The sequence below is a fragment of the Mastigoproctus giganteus genome, chromosome 4 (assembly GCF_048544385.1).
Source record: "Mastigoproctus giganteus isolate SK-2022 chromosome 4, ASM4854438v1, whole genome shotgun sequence".
Classification (NCBI taxonomy): domain Eukaryota; kingdom Metazoa; phylum Arthropoda; class Arachnida; order Uropygi; family Thelyphonidae; genus Mastigoproctus; species Mastigoproctus giganteus.
This window is the reverse complement of record NC_143578.1, coordinates 115,060,412-115,086,205: the sequence shown is the minus strand read 5'-3', so window position 1 is coordinate 115,086,205 and position 25,794 is coordinate 115,060,412. Positions and strand designations below refer to the sequence as shown.

The 25,794-nt window shown below is 38.2% G+C and overlaps 1 protein-coding gene across 1 annotated transcript in view; it reads right to left on the bottom strand.

Annotated features, from left to right (window-relative positions):
* Nucleotides 1–25,794, bottom strand: part of Nasp (Nuclear autoantigenic sperm protein) — a 161,780-nt gene that overhangs the window by 56,863 nt on the left and 79,123 nt on the right. Inside the window, exon 5 of the mRNA XM_090372344.1 lies at nt 5,156–5,304. Within this exon, the coding sequence (XP_090228470.1) occupies nt 5,156–5,304 (149 nt within the window). The remainder of the gene's footprint in view (nt 1–5,155; nt 5,305–25,794) is intronic.

Sequence of the window (25,794 nt, the reverse complement as noted above, 5' to 3'; positions counted from 1 at the left end):
TGCTGACATTATGGACAGTGGGCTAGGAATCCCATCGTTACGTTAGTTTATTCCCTTAGTGAAAAAATAGCAATTAGAGAAGCAATTGGACTTTGCTTCTGACCTAGTACATTATCTGTTGACAGGCATCCATAAGAAAAGAATTGAGCTCGGCCAAGAATTTGTTAAAAGGAAACATATCTGTAGATAGCAAGGCATCTACAAGGAAGAGGTGGAGGGATCTCCTGCATGGCTCTTATGATGGCTGCTGTTTCAAGAATTCTAACCAGGTTCGTTCACAACACCGGTGAGTGGGTGATGGCACCAAGTTGCTACCCAGTCATGCTTTTGTTGACCTAGTTAAGACTAGGATCAACTCTCTTCCTACCCTCTCTAGGTCATGATCATTAAGAGTAAGAAGTATGGATAGGCAATGCAGAGCTGGATGCAATGTGGTAGAGCTGCTCGCCCAAAGAACCCAAAGATGTCATAGAACACACAGTGTTAGAGCTATTGTCAACCTGGGCAAAAGGAACCTCGGTTTCAAACTGATGTAGGGATTAGGAAATCTGATCTCCTTTGTGCTTGAGATCACTACGTTTACCTTTGGGATGATTAGATTTGGACCTGGAACATGTTCAACATATAAAATCCGACTATTATAATTCTAATGTGAGCCTCAAAAGATTAATAGAAATGGAGTATCACAAAAGTCCTATTGTATTGTCAGTGACAATCTCATACAGAGGAGTCTGGTGCAAGTCTGCTGCATCTTAGCTCCTTTGTATGGGATTGACGGCTTCTGACTGAAAAATATTGGCACTGCGGGCACTGCAAGGTACTTGGAGCTGTTGGGAGGACTGGTTCATCAGTGAATGACCTAGCATAGCTGAAAACCTTTTAATTAAATTTCCTTTTTGTGCTTCTTTTGTAAATCATTATAGTCATACAAAAACTGCAGGCAAAGTTTTCTCCAAAACCCTTCATAGTGGATTACATGATATCTTTAGGCAGCAATTCAACTGTCATGTAGTTTTTGCTTGCTTCCTGTTGGTAGCGGCAATAGTCAGAGCCATGGTTCTCGCAAATAATAATGTGAAAATGATCCCCAATCCACTTTTCTTTTTCACTCCACCAGTTCCAGGGGTACCTTCACTTTTTTCCTTTTTTCCCTTTTTACTGCATAGTTCAGATGAATTCATCTGAACTATGCAGTAAAAAGGGAAATTGGGCATATTGGGCTAAAAACATTTCAACTGCCACCACTGCATAGTTTCATATCTTTGGCACACTATGATCTTATCCTAGTAAACAACTGAAGTAATTATGTCTCCTATATCTTCTGAATGTTTTGAGTATGAGTAGAAAATTTATTTATTTATAAGATTTATCTTTTTGGGGGAGGGGGATGCAGTGGGTATAATACATCTGAGTCCCAACAAAGGTGCAACTCCTCCCATCCAGGGAAGAACACCTTGTCCTATTCCAAAAAGTAATCCCCACAATGAATTTCAGGACTGACTATCTGAAGGAACAATATATGATTACCCATAAAATATTGTTGAATAAGAAGAGAAGATACCACAAAAAACACAGTGATTGATGAAAACTTACATTGTATCATATAAATTTTTCATGCATTGATTTTAAAGCTGCATAACAAAAAGTAGGCAGCATATTTAGATGATAGTTTTTAAGAACTAAAACTGCATTATTTATACTGTTAAAGTTTTTATTCATAAATTATGCCAATTTGATAAACTGATACAGAATAAGAACCCTAATTTGCAGTGTCACACTTTATATATATATATATATATATATATATATATATATATATAATAAAAGAATAATAGTATTAAGAAGCTAAGTAATCATGGAGGGTGGAGAGTAATAGTATGAAAATGAAGATAACATTGATTATGGATCAGGGATACTGCATTAGCAAAACGTACCCTACAGCCATAATGTGTACACACACATATATATATATATATATTATGTAGAAAGTGTGAAGAAGATTTTGTTTAATCCTATTGATACATTTATTGGCACAATTTATTAGACCTTATTCTTGCCGCAAAATTTCAAATCTCATTCTTAACACGTGTCTACAGCACACATGCACCATAGCATGCAGAACATGTCGGAAACAGAAGCAAGAACATTGCAGTCTTTCTCATAATTTCAGTGGATAGCCTCTGACAAAGACACTGAAATTGTGAAAAACATTGCAATGTAATCTTATCTTGGTCACCTTTTCATTTCTTATTTTAATTTCTTGCCAGTCTCTCTCTTTTTCATATCTTACCATATATCGTTACATTCGTTATCCATTTAGTCGACATCACTTCTGGTGTATACTGTAGATTCAATAGGATTAAACAAAATCTTCTTCACATTTTCAACATAATATATATACAGTCGAACTTCCCTATAACGAATTTGATAAATCCAGGGAAAAAATCGTTATAGAGAAATTTCGTTATACAGAGAATATCTTTTTTATTAGAAATTGTTATCTAATTAGAAAATGAAAACGAATCTACATTTATTTTTAATTTATTTTATTTCAAAAACATACTTATTTAAATTACGTTTACACAATTTTTGCCGGTATCACAAATTAAAAAAAATCTAATTTTTGTTTGCACAGTACAATTAAAAAATTGTCTGATTCTCAAAGAAAATCTCACATTTATTCAAAGCATTAAAAACATTATCAGGAACATTTTCACAAAACTGTAGACCCATATGAACCGTTAATCAAGCATTAATCGTTTCTTCGCGAGTTGGCTTTTCTACGGGTTGTTCTGATGCGTCATCGTTAATTTTTTCGTGATCATGGTCGCGTTTAACACTGTTCAGCAGTATTTCATCTTCATTTGGATGTTCTGCTGTGATCTACATATACGTAACTATCCAGTGTTATTTCATTTTCGATGTTTCCGGACGATTCTAATGTCCAAAAGTTTTTCAGTTGTGAAAGGGGCAGTTCATCTGTTTTTCTTTCGAAAAACAATTTTGAATAGTATATTCAGTAACATAGTTTGTCCAAACTTTTGCCAGTTCAGAGATGCAATCTCTAAGATTAATTGTAACCTCCAAGTTTCTATTTTCTGATAATGCATTGACAATCTTCATTATTATTCTCTTTTGATAATGAAATTTAAAATTTTTAATAATGCCTCGGTCCATTGGCTGGAGTTTTGACGTTACGTTGGGTGGTAAAAAACAACAACTTCGCACTTTTAAGTTTGGCAGAATGTGCCGGACAGTTGTCAGTTACCAAACGATTTTCCTTTTTTCTTTTGTTATACGACTGTCTAGTTTTAACATCCATTCTTTAAAAATATCACTACAGGTGTTCAGGATTGCGGCTTTCTGGAGTTCCTTGTACGTGTTCACTAGGAGACTTATTGGTCATCCATGCTTTTTTATTAAAAAGGTGTAGTCAACTTCCAAAGATTTGTGCCTCTAAAACATCTTGGTTTTTTTTGATATTCCGATAACTAAAAGTCTTAATTTTTCACTTCCTGTCATATTTGCTCCAACTAGCACAGTGATTCTTTCTTTGCTTTGTTTTTTGCCAAAACATTTATCATCCTTAAAAGCAAGTGTTCTATTTGGTAAACATTTAAAGAATAAACCCATTTCGTCAGGATTAAAAATATCCTTACGCTCATATTCTTCCAAAATCTTCTTTAAGGTATTGTTCCTCCAACTGTTGCAATCTTCTTCACTTACATTAACACTTTCTCCACAAATAACCTTTTCCACAATTCTGTGGCACTTCTTAAATTTATCTAGCCACCCAGAGTTCGCATCAAATTCTGTATATCCAAGGGACTGTGCAAATTTCAGAGCTTGTTGCTTAATTATTAGGCCCGATATTGGGATATTCTTTTCACGTAACATTTGCACCCATTTTAGAACAACTTTATCAACATCTTCATATATACACAACTTAATTCGCTTCTTGTCTGCTCCTCCTTCAATTGCATTTAAAATTGATTCTTGATTTTTTTTAAATCATAAATAAACTACTTGCAGATTTGCCATATTTCTCTGCAACATCTTTTTTCTTAAAACCCTGGTCAATATCATAACAATCTTTGCTTTATCATTAATACTTAAACACTTTCTCTTCGACATTGTTTTTGCAATTGTAAAATTTACTGGACTGCAGCTCTTGCCGATACATACATCGCAAACTTCGCTGCACTGGCCATATAGTGAATTGTTAGTACAGGTACCGCCTACTCAATGATGTTCGCTTGCCAATTCAACAGTATCACTCCCTTTAAAGAAATATAAGACTATATGAATTTCTTTTATTCTGCTTTCGTTCATATATAAACGAAAGAAAATTTATGATTAATGTATGCTGTATGTTACTTTTCAGAAAAAAAAAAAAATAAAAAATACAAGAGCATATAGTCTATGTGATTGATGACGAACGAAATTTAAAAAAAAAAAAAAAAAAACCATGAAAACCATCTACTGGGAGTCCAGTTAGATGAGAACGGACATATCATATAATGATTGACATGAAGGTCACATGGTACAACTGAGGTGAGAAGCGAATGTCACTCAGTAGGCGTTACTAAAAACCGACTAGGGTAGCATTCTATGTATTGCCGCCGCAACACGCTAAAGGTTTACTGCAGCAAATTTCGTTTTCCCCTTAGCCAACATCAATTTACAAATCTATCCTATTTATTGTAAAGTTTATGACTACTTTTAAGAAAACCCATTTGGTTTAATAACTGTAACAAAAATGAAACAAAGACCCTCCTACGGGCGTAATTGGCCAAAAGTGTTCACTAAAAGGATGATTATTTAATTCCAGATACTAATGCGCAATTTCGGAAGAAAGGAGGCAGTATATTTGAGCGGCTGTTTAGCAGTAAATGCTTGAAAATCTTCAAAAATGCTTTTACTAATTTTTTTAAAAATTCGTTATAGAGAGACTGACACTTCGTTATATGTGGTTAATTTTACATGTAATTTCATTAAAAAGTGCAATGTTTTGCGAAAAAAATTCATAATATACAGAAATTCGTTAAATAGAAGTTCATAATAGAGAAGTTCCACCGTGCGTGTGTATATATATATATATATATATATATATATATATATATATATATATATATAAGCACCGATTCCCACTTACACTGTGATCAGACTGATCACTTTTGTCAGTCTGAAGACCAGATGGCCCAGGTTGATTTTCAACATCAGCGTGAGACTTGTCAACCTGTTTTTCTATTTCTTCATCTTTTTCATCACTTAAATCTTCTTCATCACATTCATCTTCCTCATCTAAAAAACATAAAAGTATTCAATATTGATACAACCCATATACAATTTAAATTAAAAGAAAACAGAATATAATGTGGATGCAATGTAATGAAATGACTGTATAAGTATAATGCCTATTCCTCACAGACAAAAATGCCCTCTGAATGCAGAACCGCCAAGTTGGTTAATATTTCTTTTTTGATCCTTGAGAGCCTTGTCGATCATTCATTTTACTAATTACTCTCAGAGCCGCCTTATGTACCTCATTCAGGTCACCACTGAGGGTTGGTTTGGTTTTTTTTTTTTTTTTTTTTAAAGTAGCATTAGCAACTAAGGCCATATTGCTCTGGGGATACGCAGTGGTCATTCCCTGACCTTTCTGCATTCTCCGTATTTGGTGGTTACGGGCTCGAACCCCGGTCTAATCAGGAAGCGTGTGCTATGCACTGCTGCTCCTGCCCACCTAGCTACGGAGGTGCCACCACCGAGGGTCCTGGTTGCCAAGCTCTGTAGCCAATATAATTGGAATCTTTCCTCGTATGGTCATCCATCTGCCGTTCCAGTTGCTCACCATTTGAGTTGCCCATCTTTGTACCCTTCCAAGGGTCAGTCTTTTTTCAGATGAGGCCTCCATAGAGCCTTGTCGATCAATTTGGCCCTGGAGAGATTGTGCAAGGTCAAGGGGTAGAAATTTTTTCAGCCTGGTCTGTGCTTGTTGACAGGACTTACTGCATCTACAGGAATGGGGTACACTTAAATAGAAAGGGTGCAAGAATATTCCTGATGCTATCAAGGCAGTGTTAGGTGGATCAAAAAACTGCTAGCTTGGGGAGGTCACACACACACAATTGATTCTTGCACTGCTTCTATTAGAATGAGCAGCAGTTTGGAAAGCAAGGCAATGGAGATTTCCAGGACTGCTGGTAGTCATAGTGGAACAAATAAATACATGGGCTGTGTTAGGATTGTTGTTTGGTTTTTTATAGGAGCATTAGCAACTAAGGCCATATTGCTCCTGGGATATGTGGTGGTCATTCCCTGACCTTTTCGCATCCTCCGTATTTAGTGGTCATGGGCTTGAACCCCAGTTTAATCAAGAAGCGTGTGCTACGTGCTGCTGCTGCTGCTGCTGCTCCTGCCCACCTGGCTATGGAGGCAGCCACCGTGTTAGGATAACTAAGAGTAGGAACAGGTGAATGTACGCCAATGCTAGGAGAAGAGTTAATAAATTTTATGAGCTTGAAGTGCTAGTCAAGACATCAAAGGCAGATATTGTCGGGATTTCAGAGACATGGTGTCACACAGACATAAGCAGTGCAGAATTGAAATTTAGAGAGTACAATGTGTACAGAAAGGGAGGAGGAGTTATAATGTTAGTTGAGAAATACAAAATCTAAGGAAGTGCATCCAAATGATGTTGGTGGTCAATGCAATGTAGAGTCTGTTTGGTGTGACATAAAGCACTGGGAAAGGAAAAATGAGAGTAGGTGTGTGTCTGTTATAGACCTAATGAATCTGATGAGTATAATGAGCAATTGTGCAGAGAAATAGAGTGGGCCAGTAAATCAGAATGTCTTATAATGGGGGATTTTAATTTTCCAGATATTTACTGGAACGTGTGGATTTATTGGATTACTGTTTTCTACAGCAACATGTTCGAGAGGCAACCAGAGGGTTTGATTGATTGATTGATTTGGTTTTTAATGGAGAAACCAGAGGGAGTAACACTCTTGATCTGATTATCAGCAGTGATTATTCATGCATTAGGAATTTGCACATAAAGGAACCACTGGGTGATAGTGATCACAATGTATGATGTGGGAATTACTTAAAGATGTAACTACCATCAAGCTAAAGGGAAGGGCTTTTCTTTTCATAAAGGTGACTACAGAGGTTTCAGGCAGTTTTTAAATTCTGTACAGTGGGATCAACTGATGATGTTACGAATGATGAATTCAAAATGGGAAGCCATCAGGGACTTAATTTTGGATGCTACTAGGCTTTTCATTCCAACTAAGAAATAATGTTCAAGGTTTAGGCTTAAATGGATGTCAGATGAACTAATGAGGCTTGTGGCAGAGAAGAAAAAGGTATGGAATGCATATAAAGTATCAGGTGACACAGAAGCCTATGGCAGATATAAATTAGTCTGTAATCAAGTCACAATGGAGGTTAGGCAGGCGAAGGCAGATATCCTTGGCAAAGGATGCAAAGAAAAACAAAGAGTTCTTTACTTATGTAAACGCTAAAAGAAAAGAGATAAATCAGATTGGACCACTTAACATAGGTGGGTTGACTATTGATGATCATGCTCAGATAGCTGATAAACTGAATGAGTATTTTGCATCTACATTCATACATAAGGAGTTATTCAATGAGGGGAGTGACAGAAGTTTATCAAACTAACAGGGAGCAAAGTGATTTTGCAATAACTGAGAGCAAAGTGGAGGAGAATTTGTTGAAGTTAAACATAAAAAATGGCATCTGGGGTAGACGGGATCTATCCAGTAATATTAAAGGAAGCAGCAAAGGAACTAAGCAAACCCTTAGCCATAATTATGAGAGCTTCCTTGGACTCAGGGGAGGTCCCCATGGACTGGAGGTGTGCAAATGTACAGGAATCCCTCGATTAGCGCAATTCATTGGTTCCGCAAAAATGGCGTGCTATGCGAAATTGCGCTAATCAAAGTTAATAATCAATACAAAATAGCCTAATTCGTTCCAAGACCTACAATATACCAATTTAATGTACAGCAGTATAAAAGCAAAGGATAATTATAAATATTTGCAGTACAGTAATCAAAAGTTTATTGAAATTAAAAAATTACAATTTATAACGAACTTTATTTCTTTGCAAAATATTTCAAAAGGCTAGTTTGCGCAGACTTTTCTTTCTTCCTTTCATCATAAATTTGCTTGTATGGATACACATCTTTTTCAATGTTCCTGCGAATTTGCATACTGCGCTCGATATCTGGGTCTGCATCCATGATTAGTTGTTTCAAATTTTCAGCTGTGCGAAATATTCCTTCAAGTTCTTTTCTTTACATTTTCTTCCTCGCAAATTTCCACCTCATCATATGCTCATTGTTCATCAATATTAAGGAGGTCAGAATCACTTAATTGTTCTGAATTTCAGCAATTCGACAAACATCACTGTTGTTGATTTCATCAAAGCCTAGATCTCTTCCAATATTTGCTATTTCATCAGTAAGTGTTGACATTAGTGAAACTACAGAAATCATTTGCGCAATGTGGCAAAATATGCTTCCAAACTGCTCTCATATTGCTGGATGTTACTTCAGACCATGACTCATGAATATTGTCTGTTGCTTTCCTGATGTTGTAATTTCTCCAAAATTCAACTAAAGAAACTGCATCATCCCCAGTTGTTGCTTCAATTGCTTGCGCAAATGTTCTGTGTAAATAATAGGCCTTAAAAATAGCGATTATGCCTTGATCCATAAGCTGTAAAAAGACTTGTCGTATTTGGAGGTAAAAAAGTAACTTTCACATTTTCACACAAATCAGAAAGTGCTGGTGGGTGGCCCGGGGCATTTGAATGCAATAATCTTGCATTCAAAATTAATAAAAATTTTAATGCAAGATTATTTTCTTCACAGTAGGCCTTAACTTTTAACAAAAATAGCTAGTGAACCACTTTTCAAATAAAGCTTTCGTGACCCAAGCTTTTCTATTAGAGCACCAAACAACAGAGAGTCTTGCTTTATTAAAACCTTTACCAAAATATCTGGGAGTTTCATTTCTATAGATAACCATGGGTTTTAATTTCAAATCGCCTTTTGCATTGCCTCCCAATAAAAGTGTTATTCTATCTTTGGAAACTTTCTAGCCTGGTTGAGCCTTTTCTTTTTTTTTTGGTATTTGTTTCCAAAAAAAGGCCTGTTTCATCAACATTAAATATTTGTTGATCTGCGTAGCCGCCGTCATCTACAATTTTCTTTAAAATTTCGGGATATTTCGTGGCTGTATCTTTATCTGCACTTGCCACTTCTCCAGTCAATGCAACGTTATGCAGTCCTGTTCTTTTCTTAAAACGTTCAAACCAGCCTTTACTGGCAGTGAAATTTTCTTCCATTTCTGCTTCAATCACTTTTTCTTTTGAAGAACTTGCTTGAACATTTTCTTCAGTTACCGCTCTACCCAAGTTTTTCATTGTTGACTTTTCCCATTACAAAAATACTCAAGGCTTTTGTTTTTATGGTCATTGTGCAGATTGGAATTCTTTTTTGATCGCAGTCTTCTATCCAAATAGCTAAAAGGCGTTCCATTTCAATCGTCTTAACACTTCTATTTCTTGTGTGTGCTGACGATGAAGCAAGCTTACCTCTTTCCTTATATGCACTGGCTTTACTTAAAATTGTCCGCACCATTGATTCAGGCTTTCCAAGATGTTGAGAAATTTGTATTTTACTATCACCATCTTCAAATCTTTTTATGACTTCAATTTTTTCATCTAAAGTTATCACTTTTCTTTTCTTTTTACGAGAGGCACTATCAGATACACTTTTCTTTCATCCATAGTTAATAATTACATAATACATAAAAAATTTAATAGAAATTAATGTAATTAATTAGTATGCACAGTAATTAATGGTGGGAGATACATGGGAGTCTGCACGTTAACACGCAATACAAGAACACCTGGAAGCAACTGATCTGCATGTACAAAATAAATGTGGTGCGGCCGGTGTTCTTCAGAGTGCATAATGTTAGAAAATATTACAATTGTTGTAATAATATACATTTGAAATAATCAGTTTCTTTTTATTTTCTGATAGTAGAAAAACAAACTGGCTTCTCACACTGTATTTTGCGTTCGTTTTTGTTTGTTTGTCGATGGAGAAGGTATGACGCGACGAGAAATAAACAGTAACTCCCTTTTGTGAACAGAGCCGCGTGCTCACTAAGAAAACAAGCGATGTGTTTCTACAATGTTCTCTAACGTTATGCATACTTTAGCAGTGTATTTACATTCGTAGCTTAGTACTGACTTTCGTAGCATCATCAGCTTCAGTTTCTTTAGGTCAAGCCAAAATACCGTGCTAATCGAGGGATTCCTGTGTTACCAATTCACAAATGGGGTTCAAAAGGTGACACAAGTACTATAGACCTGTTAGTTTAACTTGTGTTCCGGGGAAAATAATGGAATCACTGGTTAAAGAAGCATTGCAGGATCATCTAGACAAGACTGCAGTAATAGTTGAGACACAGCATGGTTTTGTTAAAGGGATGTCTTGTCAGACCAATTTGACAGGATGCTATGTGGTCACAAAGGAACCAAATGCCAAAAAATAATTTTGATATATACTTGGATTTCAGAAAAGCTTTTGATACTGTTCCACTTGGAAGAGTGTTGTACAAATTGGAGAGGTATGGCATTAAGGGCAAGTTGCTACAATGGATAAAGGAATGGTTGAATGGTAATCAATGGACACTGCTCTTCGTGGACAAATGTTATTAGTCGAGTTCCCCAGGATTCGGTGTTGTGCCCATTGTTGTTCTGTATATTTATCAATGATATCGATGAAGGTATATCAGGCTTAATGTCCAAGTTTGCAGATGATACAAAGGTTGGCAGGGTTGTTAACAACAGTAAAGACAGTATGCTACTCCAACTGGATCTAGATAAGTTGGGCAAATGGGCTGAGAAGTGGCCAACTGAAGTTTAATATTGACAAATGAAAGTACTGCACACGGGTAGCAATAACCAAAGAGAAACGTACCAACTGTGTGGTACTTCACTCAGGGAAGTGAAAAAGACTTGGGAGGGGGGGAGATGATTGTAGAGTCCAATATGAAGTTCACTGAGCAGTGTAGACGGGCTGCCTGGGCAGGTCATGGAGTCTTGTGAATGATACAGTAAAAGTCCGAAAATCCGGACCACCCAAGAACCAGAACTTTTCAAAAATTCACAAACTTTTTAAATTTAGCTGATTTTTTTTGTGTGTGCGTGCATGCGTGAGTGCCACAGATGCCCAGCAATAACAAGTGAGCTCGCAGTCGCCATTTTGAAAAGAACAATCAAACTGTGGCAAGGCTATAATTTTTGTCCTACTCTTTCCACTTACCACATATAGCATATGTATTTACAAGCCCATAATAATGGCTCCTAAAATAGATAAACTTCACATTGTGTAGAGAAAGAAGAACAAGTTGAAGTAGTAGTAGTAGTAGTAGTGGCATGTGATACAAGAAAGCAAGTGTGAGCTTATGCAGCATCAGCCAAAAAAAGAAAAAAAAAATCACACCATTCCCTCCAAATGCCTTTCCAGTTCCTCCTTAAATTTATTCAACCTATCAACTTCCACAACGACAGATGGAAGTTTGTTCCAGCAATTAACCGCCCGCGGGCTAAAGGCAAATTTCCGCACATCTGACCAAGTGTAAGGATCCCATCAGAATTCAGCATGCTCAACCCATTCAAGGCCTTATACACTTCAATCAGATCATCGCGCAGGTGCCTAGTCTCCAGCCACTGCAATTTGCAGAACTTAAGCCTCTCTTGGTAAGAGGATCCCTTCATTCCCCTCCTCTGTACACGCTCAAGTAAATCTACATCCTTCCTAAAATGAGGCCTCCAGACCTGTACGCAGTGGCGTGGCCTGACCATTGCCTTATACAGAGGGACAATCACATCCTTCTCCCTGCTAGCAAAATTCCTATATATCATTGACAAAGACCCATTACCTGCCCTGGCAGCCTGTCTGCATTGCTCAGAAAACTTCATATCTGACTCCACAATTACTCCCAGGTCTTTTTCATTTTCTACCACCTTAAGTGTAGTACCACACAGTTGGTACGTTTCTCTGTGGTTACACTTCAGTTGCCACTTCTTAGCACATCTGCCCAAATTATCTAGATCCTGTTGCAGTAGCACACTGCCATTACTGTCATTAACAACCCTGCCAATCTTTGTATCATCTGCAAACTTCAACACTAAGCCTGATATACCTTCATCAATATCATTGATAAATATACAAAACAACAGTGGACCCAACACCAGACCCTGCGGGACTCCACTAATAACATTAGTCCACGAAGAGCAGCACCCATTGATTACCACCCTCTGTCTTCTCCCACTTAACCATCCTTTTATCCATTGTAGCAACTTACCCTTAATACCATTCTGCTCCAATTTGTACAATAGTCTTCCATGCGCAACAGTGTCAAAAGCTTTCCTGAAATCCAAATATAAGATATCAAAATTATTTTTTGCATCTGGTTCCTTTGTAACCCCATCATAATAACCAATCAAATTTGTCAGACAAGACTTTCCCTTAACAAACCCATGCTGTGTCTGAATTATTGCTGCAGTCTTGTCTAGATGATCCTGCAATGCATCTTTAACCAGTGACTCCATTATTTTACCCGGAACAGAAGTTAAACCAACTGGTCTGTAATTACTCGTGAACCCTGTGGGACTCCACTAATAACATTAGTCCACGAAGAGCAACACCCATTGATTACCACCCTCTGTCTTCTCGCACTTAACCATCCTTTTATCCATTGCGGCAACTTACCCTTAATACCATTCTGCTCCAATTTGTACAATAGTCTTCCATGCGCAACAGTGTCAAAAGCTTTCCTGAAATCCAAATATATGATATCAAAATTATTTTTTGCATTCAGTTCCTTTGTAACCACAGCATAATATCCTATCAAATTTGTCAGACAAGACTTTCCCTTAACAAACCCATGCTGTGTGTGAATTATTGCTGCAGTCTTCTCTAGATGATCCTGCAATGCATCTTTAAACAGTGACTCCATTATTTTACCCGGAACAGAAGTTAAACTAACTGGTCTGTAATTACTCGTGTCACCCTTCGATCCCCTGTTGTGAATTGGGGATACATTTGCACATCTCCAGTCAGTGGGAACCTCCCCTGAGTCCAAGGATGCTCTCATAATTATGGCTAAGGGTTTGCTTAGTTGCTTTGCCGCCTCCTTTAATATAACTGGATAGATACAACCCACCCCAGGTGCTTTTCTTATGTTTAACTTCAACAATTTCTCCTCCACTTTGCTTTCAGTTATTACAAAATCATTAAGTATCCTGCTACAATTTGATAACCTTCTGCCATTTTCAAACCTTAATAATTCCTCACGTGTGAATGTAGATGCAAAATACTCATTCAGTTTGTTTGCTATCTGAGCAGGATCATCAACAGTCGAACCATCGATGTCAAGTGGACCAATCAGATTCATCCCCTTCCTTTTAGAGTTTACATAAGTAAAGAAATCCTTGCTGTTTTTCTTAGTATCCTTTGCTAGAGATTTCTCGTAATCTGCCTTCGCCTGCCTAACCTCCTTTGTGACTCGATTACAGAGCAACGTATGTCTGCCATAGGCTTCTGTGTCGCCTGATAATTTATATGCATCCCATGCATTTTTCTTCTCTGTCACGAGCCTCATTAGTTCATCTGAAATCCATTTAGGCCTAAACTTTAAACAGTATTTCTTAGTTGGTATGAAAAGCCTAGTAGCTTCCAAGATTAATTCCTTGAATGCTTCCCACTTAGAATTTTCTGTTGGTAACATCATCAGTTGGTCCAGTCGACTTCTGACCAACCGACTTCTGAGTCGCTTGATAATTTATATGCATCCCATGCATTTTTCTTCTGTGACGAGTCTCATTAGATAACCATTTAGGCCTAAACCTTGAACAATATTTCTTAATAGGTATGAAACTTTTAGTACCATCCACAATTAATTCCTTGAATGCTTCCCACTTAGAATTTACTGTTAGTAACATCGTCAGTTTATCCCACTGTACAGAATTTAAAAACTGTCGGAGACCACTTTACTCAACTTTACGGAAGCAAAAACCCTTTCCTTTACCCCTGATGGTAATTAAATCTTTAAGTAAATCCCACATCAGTACACTGTGATCACTGCCACCTAGTGGTTCCTTTATCTGCAAATTCTTAATACACGAATGATCACTGCTGATAACCAGATCAAGAGTATTACTTGCTCTGATTGCCTCTCGAACATGCTGCTGTAGAAAACAATCATCCAATAAATCCACAAAAGTCTGACTAGTGTGTGAGTGACAACTCACAAGTTACAGTCAATATCTGGGAAGTTAAAATCCCCCATTATAAGACATTCCGATTTACTAGCCCACTATTTCTCTGTACAATTGTTCATTGTACTCATTCGAGTCATTAGGCCTATAACACTCCTACTCTTATTTTTGCTTTCGCAGTGCTTACGTCACACCAAACTGACTCAACAGTGCACTGTTCATCTATATCAACTGGATGCACTTCTTTTGATTGTATGTTTTTCTTAATTAACAGCATAACACCTCCTCCCTTTCTATCCTGTCTATCCTTTCTGTACACATTGTACTCCCCAAATTCCAGTTCAGCATTCCTTATATCTGTGTGACACCACGTCTCTGCTATCCCAACAATATCCGCCTTTGATGTCTTGACCAACACTTCAAATTCATCAAATTTATTTACTATACTTCTGGCATTGGTATACATGCAAGCATACATGCTCCTACTCCTATTCCTAGTTACCCTAACACATCCCTTATACCCACCTATTTCAGGATGACTGCCATCCGTCCCTGAAACCCCCAACACCCCACGCTCCAGGTCGCTACTTATTCTAATAGTTGTGCAAGAATCACCTCTGCCTATGGCTACTGTTAAACTATTAGTCCTTGTATTGCACCAAGCTATCAGTTTTCCGACCCACCTAACACTGCCTCGATAGCATCAGCAAATATTCTTGCGCCCTTTCTATTTAAGTGTATCCCATCCTGTAAAAGCAGTCTCTCCTGTTAACAAGTACAGTCCAGGTTGAAAAAATTCTACCCCTTGAGCCTTGCACATTCTTTCCAGGGCCGAATTGATCGACAAGGCACTCATCATATACTCCCTTGTATCGTGTCTGGGCAGAATTGCAGACACTTTCAAATTCAACCCTAATTCTCGGTTTTTGTTCAACAGTGACCTGTACTTGTTGAGTAATTCTTCCGCTCTCCTACTCCTAATATCATTAGTGCCAACGTGTACAACTATATCACCTTTTGTGCCCTTAAAAGATGATATCCGCTCTACAACGTCATCAACCTTTGCCCCTGGCAGACATACCCTGGTCCTGTTCCACCTATCCTTTTTACAAAGCATGTTCCCCATTTCCCTGACAATAGAGTCTCCAACAACTACTAGTTCCTGAGGGACCAGCGCATTCTGCCTTGGGGGTTGCCGCTGTGTTGCGTGATGACCAAGTGCAAGCTCTGGCATTTATGTGGGCAGCTGAGAGCCTGATGGGCCCCTCAATTTAGATCTTTCAAGGGCATCCACCCTGTCCTTCAAACTCTCATATAGGCCCATAACAACACTGAGTTGTCGCCTGATTTCCTTACTTCACGCACCCACAAAGACATCCCCCACGGCAATATCATGTTCCGTTCCAGAGAGTTCGGCAAACATTTCGCAAGTCGCACATTTTTTTAGGCTCTGATGCGTTGGAGAATCGGCCCCCCTCATTTCTCCCCCGAGTCGCAGCACTCTTGCCACTTTGTGCCCATTGCTTTTCTGCTCTAGTTTGGGGCAAGTTGAATGAGAAACTTGAAATAATTAAGAAACTAGAAAGTGGTGTGAGCAAAACTGTTTAAAAGAAACATACAACATTGGAATGTCTACAATTTACTATATAAAAAAGGTAAAGAATAAAATTCTAGAATTCACAACCTCATCTGACCCTTACATTAAAATGCTGAGAGAAAAAATTTACATCGGCCAAAATTAGAGAATCTCAATAAAGTGTTGTATGAATGGTTTTTGCTAAAACGATCGGAAGGTATGGCAATTTTTGGGCCGATGCTTATTGCCAAAGTAGGTCTTTTATAAGGAGCAAATGAACACTGAATCAGAGTGCACATTTAGTGATGGATGGCTTAGGAATTTCAAGACTCGTCATGGTATTAGACAGTTAGATATTGCTGGAGAAAGACAGTCGGCTGATACACAAGCAGCAACAGAATATCGTGCAACATTTGAAAAAATTGTAATCTGACTGCGACCTTACAGCCGATCAAATTTATACTGCTGATGAAACAGTAATTTACTGAAAGTGTTTGCCCACAAGAACTTTGGCTGGAAACCAAGAACAAAATGCAACAGGGTTTAAGTTTAATAAGGAAAGAATAACTGTTCTTATGTGTGCTAATGCATCAGGTCAGCATAAAATTAAGCTCTTGGTGATTGGTAAATTTCAGCGCCCATGGGCCTTTAAAGGAATCATGCACTTACCTGTGACCTATAAAGCCCAAAAGAATGCTTGGATGGACAAAGATATATTTCGCGATTGGTTTGTTCATGATTTTGTTCCATCAGTTTGTCAGAACTTGAGAAAATTGGGAAGCTTGCAAATAAAAACTGCCTGCTACTTCTCGACAACTGTAGGGCCCACCTGCATGAATCAAAATTAGTGTCTGATTGCGGAAATATTTTTGCATGTTACTTGCCACCAAATGTAACACCATTAATTTAACCCATGGATCAAGGAATCAATAGGAACTTTAAATGTCACTATAAAAATGATTTTATGACGAAAATGATGCATAAGAATGTCGACCCTTCAGAATTTGAATGCAGTTTTACAATCAAAGATGCAACGTTTTCACTTGCGACTGCATGGAATGCAGCCAAATCTATAACTCTTTTAAGAGCGTGGCAAAAGTTATGACTGAATGTGATGTTTGCAGATCTACAATCTGATCGAAATGAAGATTTTGAAGGATTTCACATAAAACTGAAAGCATCTGAAGTGAAAGAACTGATAGAAACTGTTAAATTATGTACGGAAGACATAATTCTCTATGCAAACTTAATGCTGATGACATAGAAGAGTGGATACGCATACGCATTGAAGGTGATTTTGAAGTTGCAGCGACTTTCAAAGCATTGATAAGATAGGAGGGAATTATTCAGAAAAATCTGGTGAAAACAACAAAGCTGAAGAAGAAAAGATATATTGGGCTACTGCAGAAAAGTCCATTGAAACAGTTATTAAATTCATGGAACAGAACCATAGCTTCAGTCTTCAGAATGTCATGTGCATGCGCACATGGTGCATAATAATTTTATCACAAAGAAATCAAAGTCATAAACAAGATAATATACAAAAGTATTTAAAGAAAGCAATAGAAGTGCCAAGCAGTGCAGCAGATAGAGTAGAAACTGCAAGTGTTCCATCCACAACCAGTGCAACAGAAATTTGAAAAACGAATGAATAAATATTTGTTTGTTTTTCAAACTTTGTATTTTATATGAAAATGTTTCATTAATATATTAAAACAAATAATTAATTTATATAAATATCTATCTTCTGCTTTCATTTATATACTGTATTTTTAAATACGATTTCAAGCATTACACGTTTTTTTTTTTTTTTTTTTTTTTTTTTTGTGGTGAAAATTTTTGTTTACATCTTTGTCAGGTGTTGACTTTATTTTTCTTTAAAACTGCTTGTTTCGATAAATGAAGCATGCTTTAGTTGCTAATTAATAAATTGTCAAAATTTACTTGGTCATCGCTTCTTTATTCCATCTTAAATTTGAATTTTAAAAGTACTGCCTGAGAATTCGGAAAATCCAAATTGACCCAAGTCCCCAAGCAGTCTGAATTTTCAGACTTTTACTGTATATAGGAATTTTGCTAGCAGGTACAGGGAGGTGATTATTCCGTTATACAAGGCAATGGTCAGGCCCCACCTAGAGTACTGTGTATAGGTCTGGAGGCTTCATTTTAGGAAGGATGTAGAGTTGCTAGAACGAGTACAAAGAAGGGCAACAAGATTAGTGAGGGGAACAAATGGGTGCTCTTATCAAGAAAGGCTTAAGTTCTGCAAATTGCAGCGCCTGGAGAGTAGGCACCTGCGAGGTGATCTGATTGAGGTGTATTAGGCCTTGAATGGGTTGAGCAAGCCGAATGCTGATGGGATTTCTTCCTCTTGCTCAGATTAAGAACCTCAGAGGGCACAGATTCAAATTGAGGAAAGACAGTTGTAGAATAGATGTATGGAAATTTGCCTTTAGCCAGCGGGTAGTTGATTGGTGGAACAGACTTCCATCTTTTGTTGTGGAAGTTGTATCTGACTATGACCTTTGAAAAAGGCTGTAGTCAGATAACCTAAATAAATTTAAGGCTGAGCTGGACAGGCATTTGGAACAAATGAAGGGGTGAAATGGGAGGGTTTTTTTTTTTGGCTGATGCTGCATAAGCTTGCTTTCTTGCATCATATGCCTCTACTAATGCTAATTTCTGTTCAGCATAAATTAAAGATTACTCCCCAATAATGAATATATAATATATACTTGATCTTTTATAAAATATGAACACGAAATGCACAAATATGCAAATTAAAATGTACGCAATTCATACTAAACTGCACTGAGAATGAAAAAATTTTAGAAACATTTATGAAAGTACAACCAAACTTGCTAGGATGATTCTGTCTTCTTTGCAGCTAGTGTTTTCTATGGATGCTGGATTTGTGAACTAAACTGCAGAAGAATATGGGCACAGGGTACATAGGAAAGGATTGAATACAAGAAAGATCAGTATTGTGATAGCAATTTAGAAAGAATCTTAAGTATATATAAATTTTTATCTTTAGTAGTTATCTAGTGAGTTACTGCCCACACTAGCAGCTTTGGTAGCAAACTCTAATTTAATTTTTTTTTATTTATCATGGTTTGGAAATATTCACAGCCACATGTGAATATTTCTGAATAATCTCATACTCCTCCCCTCAGTATTAGTATTGGCAACATAATGAAATGAAACAAAGCATATATGGCACCAGGCCAGAGAGAAAGGAGGAGGAGGGAAAAAAAATCTCTGAATTTTCCCCATTCCCAATCATTGGTTAAAATTTTTCTTAAATTTATTCCCACGATTGATTACTCTTTGGCTGAATCAAATTTCAGCATTCTATTATGCAATCTACTTTTATTCTTTTTCCAATTTAAATAAAGGTAGGCCCCAATTTACACTGGGATTACATTCCACCTCCCCAGGTTGTTGTTGTTGTTGTTGTTGTTGTGTTTAACGACACATAGGCTACTTGGGCCATATTGTGTCTTCCTAATGGTGAATATGAAATAACTATATTTTATTATATATCCCTATCCGGTTTAGGAAAGTAAACAGTTCTTTTTTATTAGGATCATCTCCCAGAATCTGAGTTAAATTTATTGATGTCTGCATATTAGTTAATGATTTAAAAGTGTCTAAGCGGATGTTTTGAAAGAGAGGACAGTCCACTAACAAATGACGAATGGTCAGTTGTACTTGACATGATGGACATTGTGGAGCGATTTCATTAGTTAACAGATACAGGTGAGTGAGATGAGTATGCCCAATCCTGAGCCTTCCTAAGATTATTTCTTCTCGTCTGCTTTTCTGGAAGCTGGAGGGCCACAGCTTTGGTTCCGGTTTTATTTGGTAGAGTTTATTTCCTGGATAACCTTTCCAGATTAATGACCAGCTGTTATAACATGCTTTACGTATAATGTGTTTGTAATCCGTATATGGAACTTGAAAAGTCTGCGAAATAGTGGTTTCTGGTTGTTTGGCTGCATGATCTGCTCTTTCATTGCCGGATATTCCAGAATGTCCTGGGATCCAGCAGAATGTCACAGTTTGGTTTAATTCCATATAGGCAAGTAACTTGGAATGAATCTGTTTTACTACAGGGTGAGAGGATTTGGTATTAGTATTTATGGCAGAGACAGCACTGAGTGAGTCAGTGAATATTAAAGCAGACGGAATTAGTTGTTCAATAATGTGATCCAGAGCTAAGTTTATAGCATAGAGCTCAGCAGTGAAGATACTGCATTCTATTGGCAATGAGACAGAAGTGCTAAATGTTGGGAAGATTGCAGCAGCACCTACTTGGGTCTCGGTTTTTGATCCATCTGTATATATTTCACATGCGTTTGAATTAGAAAGAGTGTAAGTTGCATGTAACTGTGCGATATTGGAAGGAGACAGCGTGTTCTTTCCCCACTGTTGAAAGTAGTCATCATATATGGCACAGATATTTTCCCAGGGTGGATGCGGTGGTGTTTTGTCCTGAAATATATTGCTGATATCTATGTTCCATGATTGAGCCAGTTCCTTAAATCTAAGTGCAGCAGGTCGGTTTTCATTAGGTTTACTGATATAAAATGACTCACATTCAGTATTGTAGAGACATCTCCAACAAGGAAGAGAGGGCAGACTACGGATTTTTGCAGCATACATCAGAAGTAATGATTTTCTGCGAAGATGTAAGGGAGGTTCATGAGCTTCGATGTACAGGCTCTGAACCGGGGAAGTTCTGAATGCGCCTAGAGCGACTCTCAAAGCACAGTGCTGGATGGGGTTTAGTCGTTCTAAAGTACTTTTCCTCGCTGAATCATATACTGGAGAGGCATAGTCCAAGCGAGATCTGATGAGAGCTCTATACAGATGGATGAGGGTATGACGATCAGCACCCCATGACATGGATGACACACACCGGAGGATGTTTAATTTCTTCAAGCAGATGGTACGAAGATAGGCCACATGTGCTTGAAAGTTCAGTTTCCTGTCTAGTATCAGACCGAGGAAACGGATATTGTGAGCAAGAGGAATTGGCACGTTATTTATCTTTAGCTCTGGATCAGGATGAAGTGACCGAAGTTTGCAGAAATGAGTGGTAGTGGTTTTCTGTTCAGCGAGATTATATCCATTTTGTAAGGTCCAGGATTGAATTTTCGTTAAAGCAATTTGTAGCTGTCTTTCGATAGTATTCATGCTTTGCGATTGGCAGGATATAGTGAGATCGTCAGCATACATGTATACTTCAATCATTTTTGGAAGTTCTTCCAAAATATTGTTGATCCTAATTGCAAATAGGGTTGGACTCAATATGGAACCCTGTGGGACACCCTCTTCTTGAATGTGAGATGTTGACAGCATGTTTTTATATCGGACCTGAAATGTACGCAATTTTAAAAAGTTCTGAATTATTAAAGGGAGATGTCCTCTCAGCCCCAACTGATGCATATCTTTAATAATACCATGACGCCATGTGGTGTCAAATGCTTTATGAATATCCAGGTTGACCATCACTAGATGTTGTTTTCTCACGAAGGCATTACGAATGTTTGATTCAATTTTTACAAGTACATCTAGGGTGGACCTGTTTTTACGGAAGCCATATTGGTGATCAGAAAGGAGATTTTCGGAGTCTAGAATCCAGGTGAGCCTCTTATGTACCATCCTTTCAAAGATTTTGCCCAGACAGCTTGTCAATGATATTGGTCTGTAATTCTCAACTAGAGAAGGATCTTTGCCTGGTTTTGGAATAGCACAAATATAGGAATGACGCCATGACAGAGGATACGTATTTTCAGAGAAGATCCGGTTATAAAAGAGTAATAGTGTGCCGAGATCGGCTTCACACAGATGCTTCAGCATATTGTAGTGAATGCCGTCTGGTCCTGCTGTGCTGTTCGGAGATTTGCTCAAAGATTCTCTCAGTTCAGATAGAGTAAACAGCTGGTTATATGGAAGTGAAAGTCTAGTTGTGAAATTAAACTTATGACGTTCTGAATCAGTTTTACTGCTTTGAAAGGAGATCGCATAAGAGGAACAGGCAGAAATGTTATAAAAAGATTCGGCTAAAGCATTTGCAATGTCAGTAGGAGAGGATAAGTCCTGCCCATTGCATTGTATTATTGGAGATTGCTGCGGTAGAAATTTCCCATTCAGAGCTTGAATTTTTCTCCAAATGACTCGAGTGTCAGTATTTTTATTAATATCTGAGGCGAATTTAATCCAGGAGTCACGTTTTGCTGTCTTCCTAATTTGTCTTGCTTTGGCTCTGAGTTTTTTGTACATAATGAGGTTGGCGGTAGTTGGAAATTTGCGAAACTGGTTCCAGGCATGATTTTTTTCTCGTTTCGCTTTGGAGCATTCTTCATTCCACCACTGATTTTGGTGTACCCGCTTGCACTGGTTAGATTTTGGAATGGAAATTTCTGCTGCAGATAATATGTGGCTTGTAATGTGATCAGTTACGTCATCAATACGATTTTGTTGTACATATAGTTTGTCAAGTAGAACACAAGTTGAATAGTTTTTCCAGTCTGCTTTATGAAAGTTCCAAGAAGTGCGGCCTTTAGGACATGACACCATCTGTGTTTGAATTGAACTGATGATAGGAAAATGGTCACTGTGCAATGGATCATTTAACACTAACCATTCCATGCTTGGAAAAAGAGAGGCTGAACATATTGATAAGTCTATGGCTGATGTACTACCTGTAGGTAGTTGAATATGAGTTGGAGAGCCAGAATTTAACAGAGTCAGGTTATGGTTATCCAGGAATATTTCTATTAATTGGCCTCTCCTATCCATGATGGAAGATCCCCACAATGGATGGTGACCGTTGAAATCGCCGAGTAAACAGACTGGAGGTGGCAATTGTTTGATAAGATTGTCAAGTTCAGTCTGGGAGCAAGGATAATTCGGAGGGATATAAATGGATGCAAGGGTTAGTGATATTCCCATTGCTATCCGAACGGCTACAACTTCTAAAGAGGTTTGTAGTTGGAGATGTCTTGACGGTATGTTAGTTCTGATAAGAATAGCCACCCCACCACGAGCAGGAGTGTCAGAATCCCTGTCTCGCCTAAACATAGAATAATTTTTAATTTTCAGAGAAACTTGTGGTGATAAAAAGGTTTCCTGTAAACATACACCTATTGCTTTAGTTTGTATTAGTAAATCATTCAAGTCATCTATATTACTGCGTAATCCTCTACAGTTCCACTGAAGGAATTTATTCATTTGCTGGATTTATTGGAGGAAGAGTGATCTGACTGTTTTTTCTGGGAAGGTTTCTGTCTGCTTAGTTTCGATTTTTCATTTCTGGGAAATGTTGGGCGTCCTGTATCCATGGTATCATTCGCATGTAACTCAAGTACTGTCTCTTCATCCTCTGACTGAACCTCCATTTCCATGTTGCTAATCCTTGGTTTCGATTTCTTCTGGTTTTCAATAGTAGCTGATTTCGTTGTTTCTGGCAAGGTTGAGATAGCATCAGTTGGGATGCTGATTGGGGTGTTGCTGGTCTCACTGACTGTAGTTTTCTTATTATAAGTTAGCGCAGTTTTGGCCCAGGCGGCAAAGGAAATATTCGGTTCGATGGAGACATCTGTTTGGGTTGCAGCTGAGCGGCTATTTTTTGTGACCGATGCATATGATCGGCTAGGCATGGTTAGCATTATTTGCTTTCTTGCTTCAGGGTATGTGACTTTATGCTCCACTTTATACTTTTGGATTTTTTTCCCTGTTTTCCAAAGGTCACACGCTTTAGAAAATGCAGGATGGCTTCCTTTACAGTTTGGGCAAACAGGAGTGGAAGCTGTACAGTCTTCTTGAGAATGCTCCTTGGAACCACAAAGAGGACACACAGCATCGCCTCGGCATGCTGTTTGAGAATGACCGTACTTCTGACATTTAAAGCAGCGAATGGGGTTTGGGATGTAAGGACGAATCTTACAATTTAGGTAACCTGCTTTAACAGAAGATGGAAGAGTCGGAGTACTGAAAGTTAAAATGATGGACCTGGTTGGTAGTAGGTTGCCATCTTTTTTAGTCATGATTCTCCGTGCATGAGTCACTTTTTGATCACTAAGCTCTTGTATTATTTCTTGTTCAGAGACATTTAGTAAGTCCCATTCGCTGATGACGCCTTTAGAGGTGTTCAGGGTGTTATGTGGCGTAACTGACACTGGAATGCTGTTAAAAGTTGTCAATTTTAACAATTTTTCTGAATGGCTTGGCTTGGAAGCTTCAATTAGAAGGTCTCCAGATTGAAGACGCTTCACCATTTTAGGAGATCCAACAACCGATTCTAAACATTTCTGTATTAGAAATGGCGATAACTTGCCTACAGGTTGTGTGGATAATGAGTGCATTATTAGAAATGCTGGCATATCTGCATTCTGTTTTTCAGTCCGCTGTCTCTTCGGACGATTCAAGTCACGCTCTGAATCAGAGTTGACAGGTATGGAGCTCGTGGGCTCTCGCGGTGGATATGCATCACAATCCATCGTTGCTCCTTTCAGCCCTGGAAGAGGGAATTCCTTCTCCCAGGTTACCGACCCCGCCACGTGGAGGCAGGAGCGGTGCCAACCAGTGACCAAGCGATCAGCAGAAGAAGAGAGCAGTACGTTGCTAGCGATAGCAGTGACGTTGCAAGCGGGGTTAGCAGTAACGTTGCTAGCGGTGAAGCAGTGACGTTGCTCAGCGAGGGAAGCAGTAACGTTGCGAGCGGTCAGCAGTGACGTTGCGAGCGGTGGAGGGTTTAAGAAAGCACTAGTACTCACTCTAGGAAAAACGCTAGAAAACGCACTATAAAGATCGCTTGGGAACTATCGCTTGGCACTCGGGGCCTCCACCTCCCCAGGGTTGTTAGCTGAAGTGGCATAAATCAAGGAAGAATTAGAATGTATTTAAATGAGATAGGTTTCTTCAATACAAAAATTGAACCACCAGCGTTAAGTGTTTTTAATATTAAATATTTGTGTTTATTTTATAATCATGAGATATAAATAAAATAATAAAATTTGGCATCAGGCCACAGTTTCCCCCAAATGGCATTCATGCATGATTGCGACACTTCTTTTCAGGCTTCAGCAATATTACTTATGGACTTAAGGGTGTTGTAGGACCTCCAGTGATCCCCCACAGTCACCGAGTTAGATGCCTGCACTGCCTCGACAATCCCTTTGAAGGTTGTACGCAAATAGTACATCTTGAAGGTCACAATAACTCCCTGATCCATTGGCTGCAACAGTGAGGTGGTGTTGGGTGGTAAACAAATGACCTTCACATTCACGTCGTCAGGGATATCTTCAAAGTTGGCTGGATGTCCTGGAGCACTGTTGAGGACTAAAACGTTTTTGGGCAAGTTGTTTGCTGCACAAAATTGGGCCACCCCTGGACAAAAGTATGAAGTGTACAATTCACGAAAAAGGGTCTGAGTCGCCCAAGCCTTCTTATTAGAGCACCAAAAAAATGGCAAGTCGTCTTCACAATGACCTTCATAACACATGGATACTGTTGCAGATTGTGCCCTCTTCAGAAATTAGCATTAGCATTAGTAGAGGCATTTGATGCAAGAAAGCAAGCTTATGCAGCATCAGCCAAAAAAAAAAAAAAAAAAAGTAACATAAATAAATAAAAATAACCACTTCCACTTCACCCCTCTGTTCGTTCGAAATACCTGTCCAGCTGAGCCTTAAACTTATTTAGGCTATCAACTTCCACGACAAGGGATGGAAGTCTGTTCCACCTACCAACCACCCGCTGGCTAAAGGCAAATTTCCGCACATCTATCCTACATCTGTCTTTCCTCAATTTGAATTTATGCTCTCTCAGGTGATTATTCTGAGCAAGAGGAAGAATCCCATCAGCATTGAGC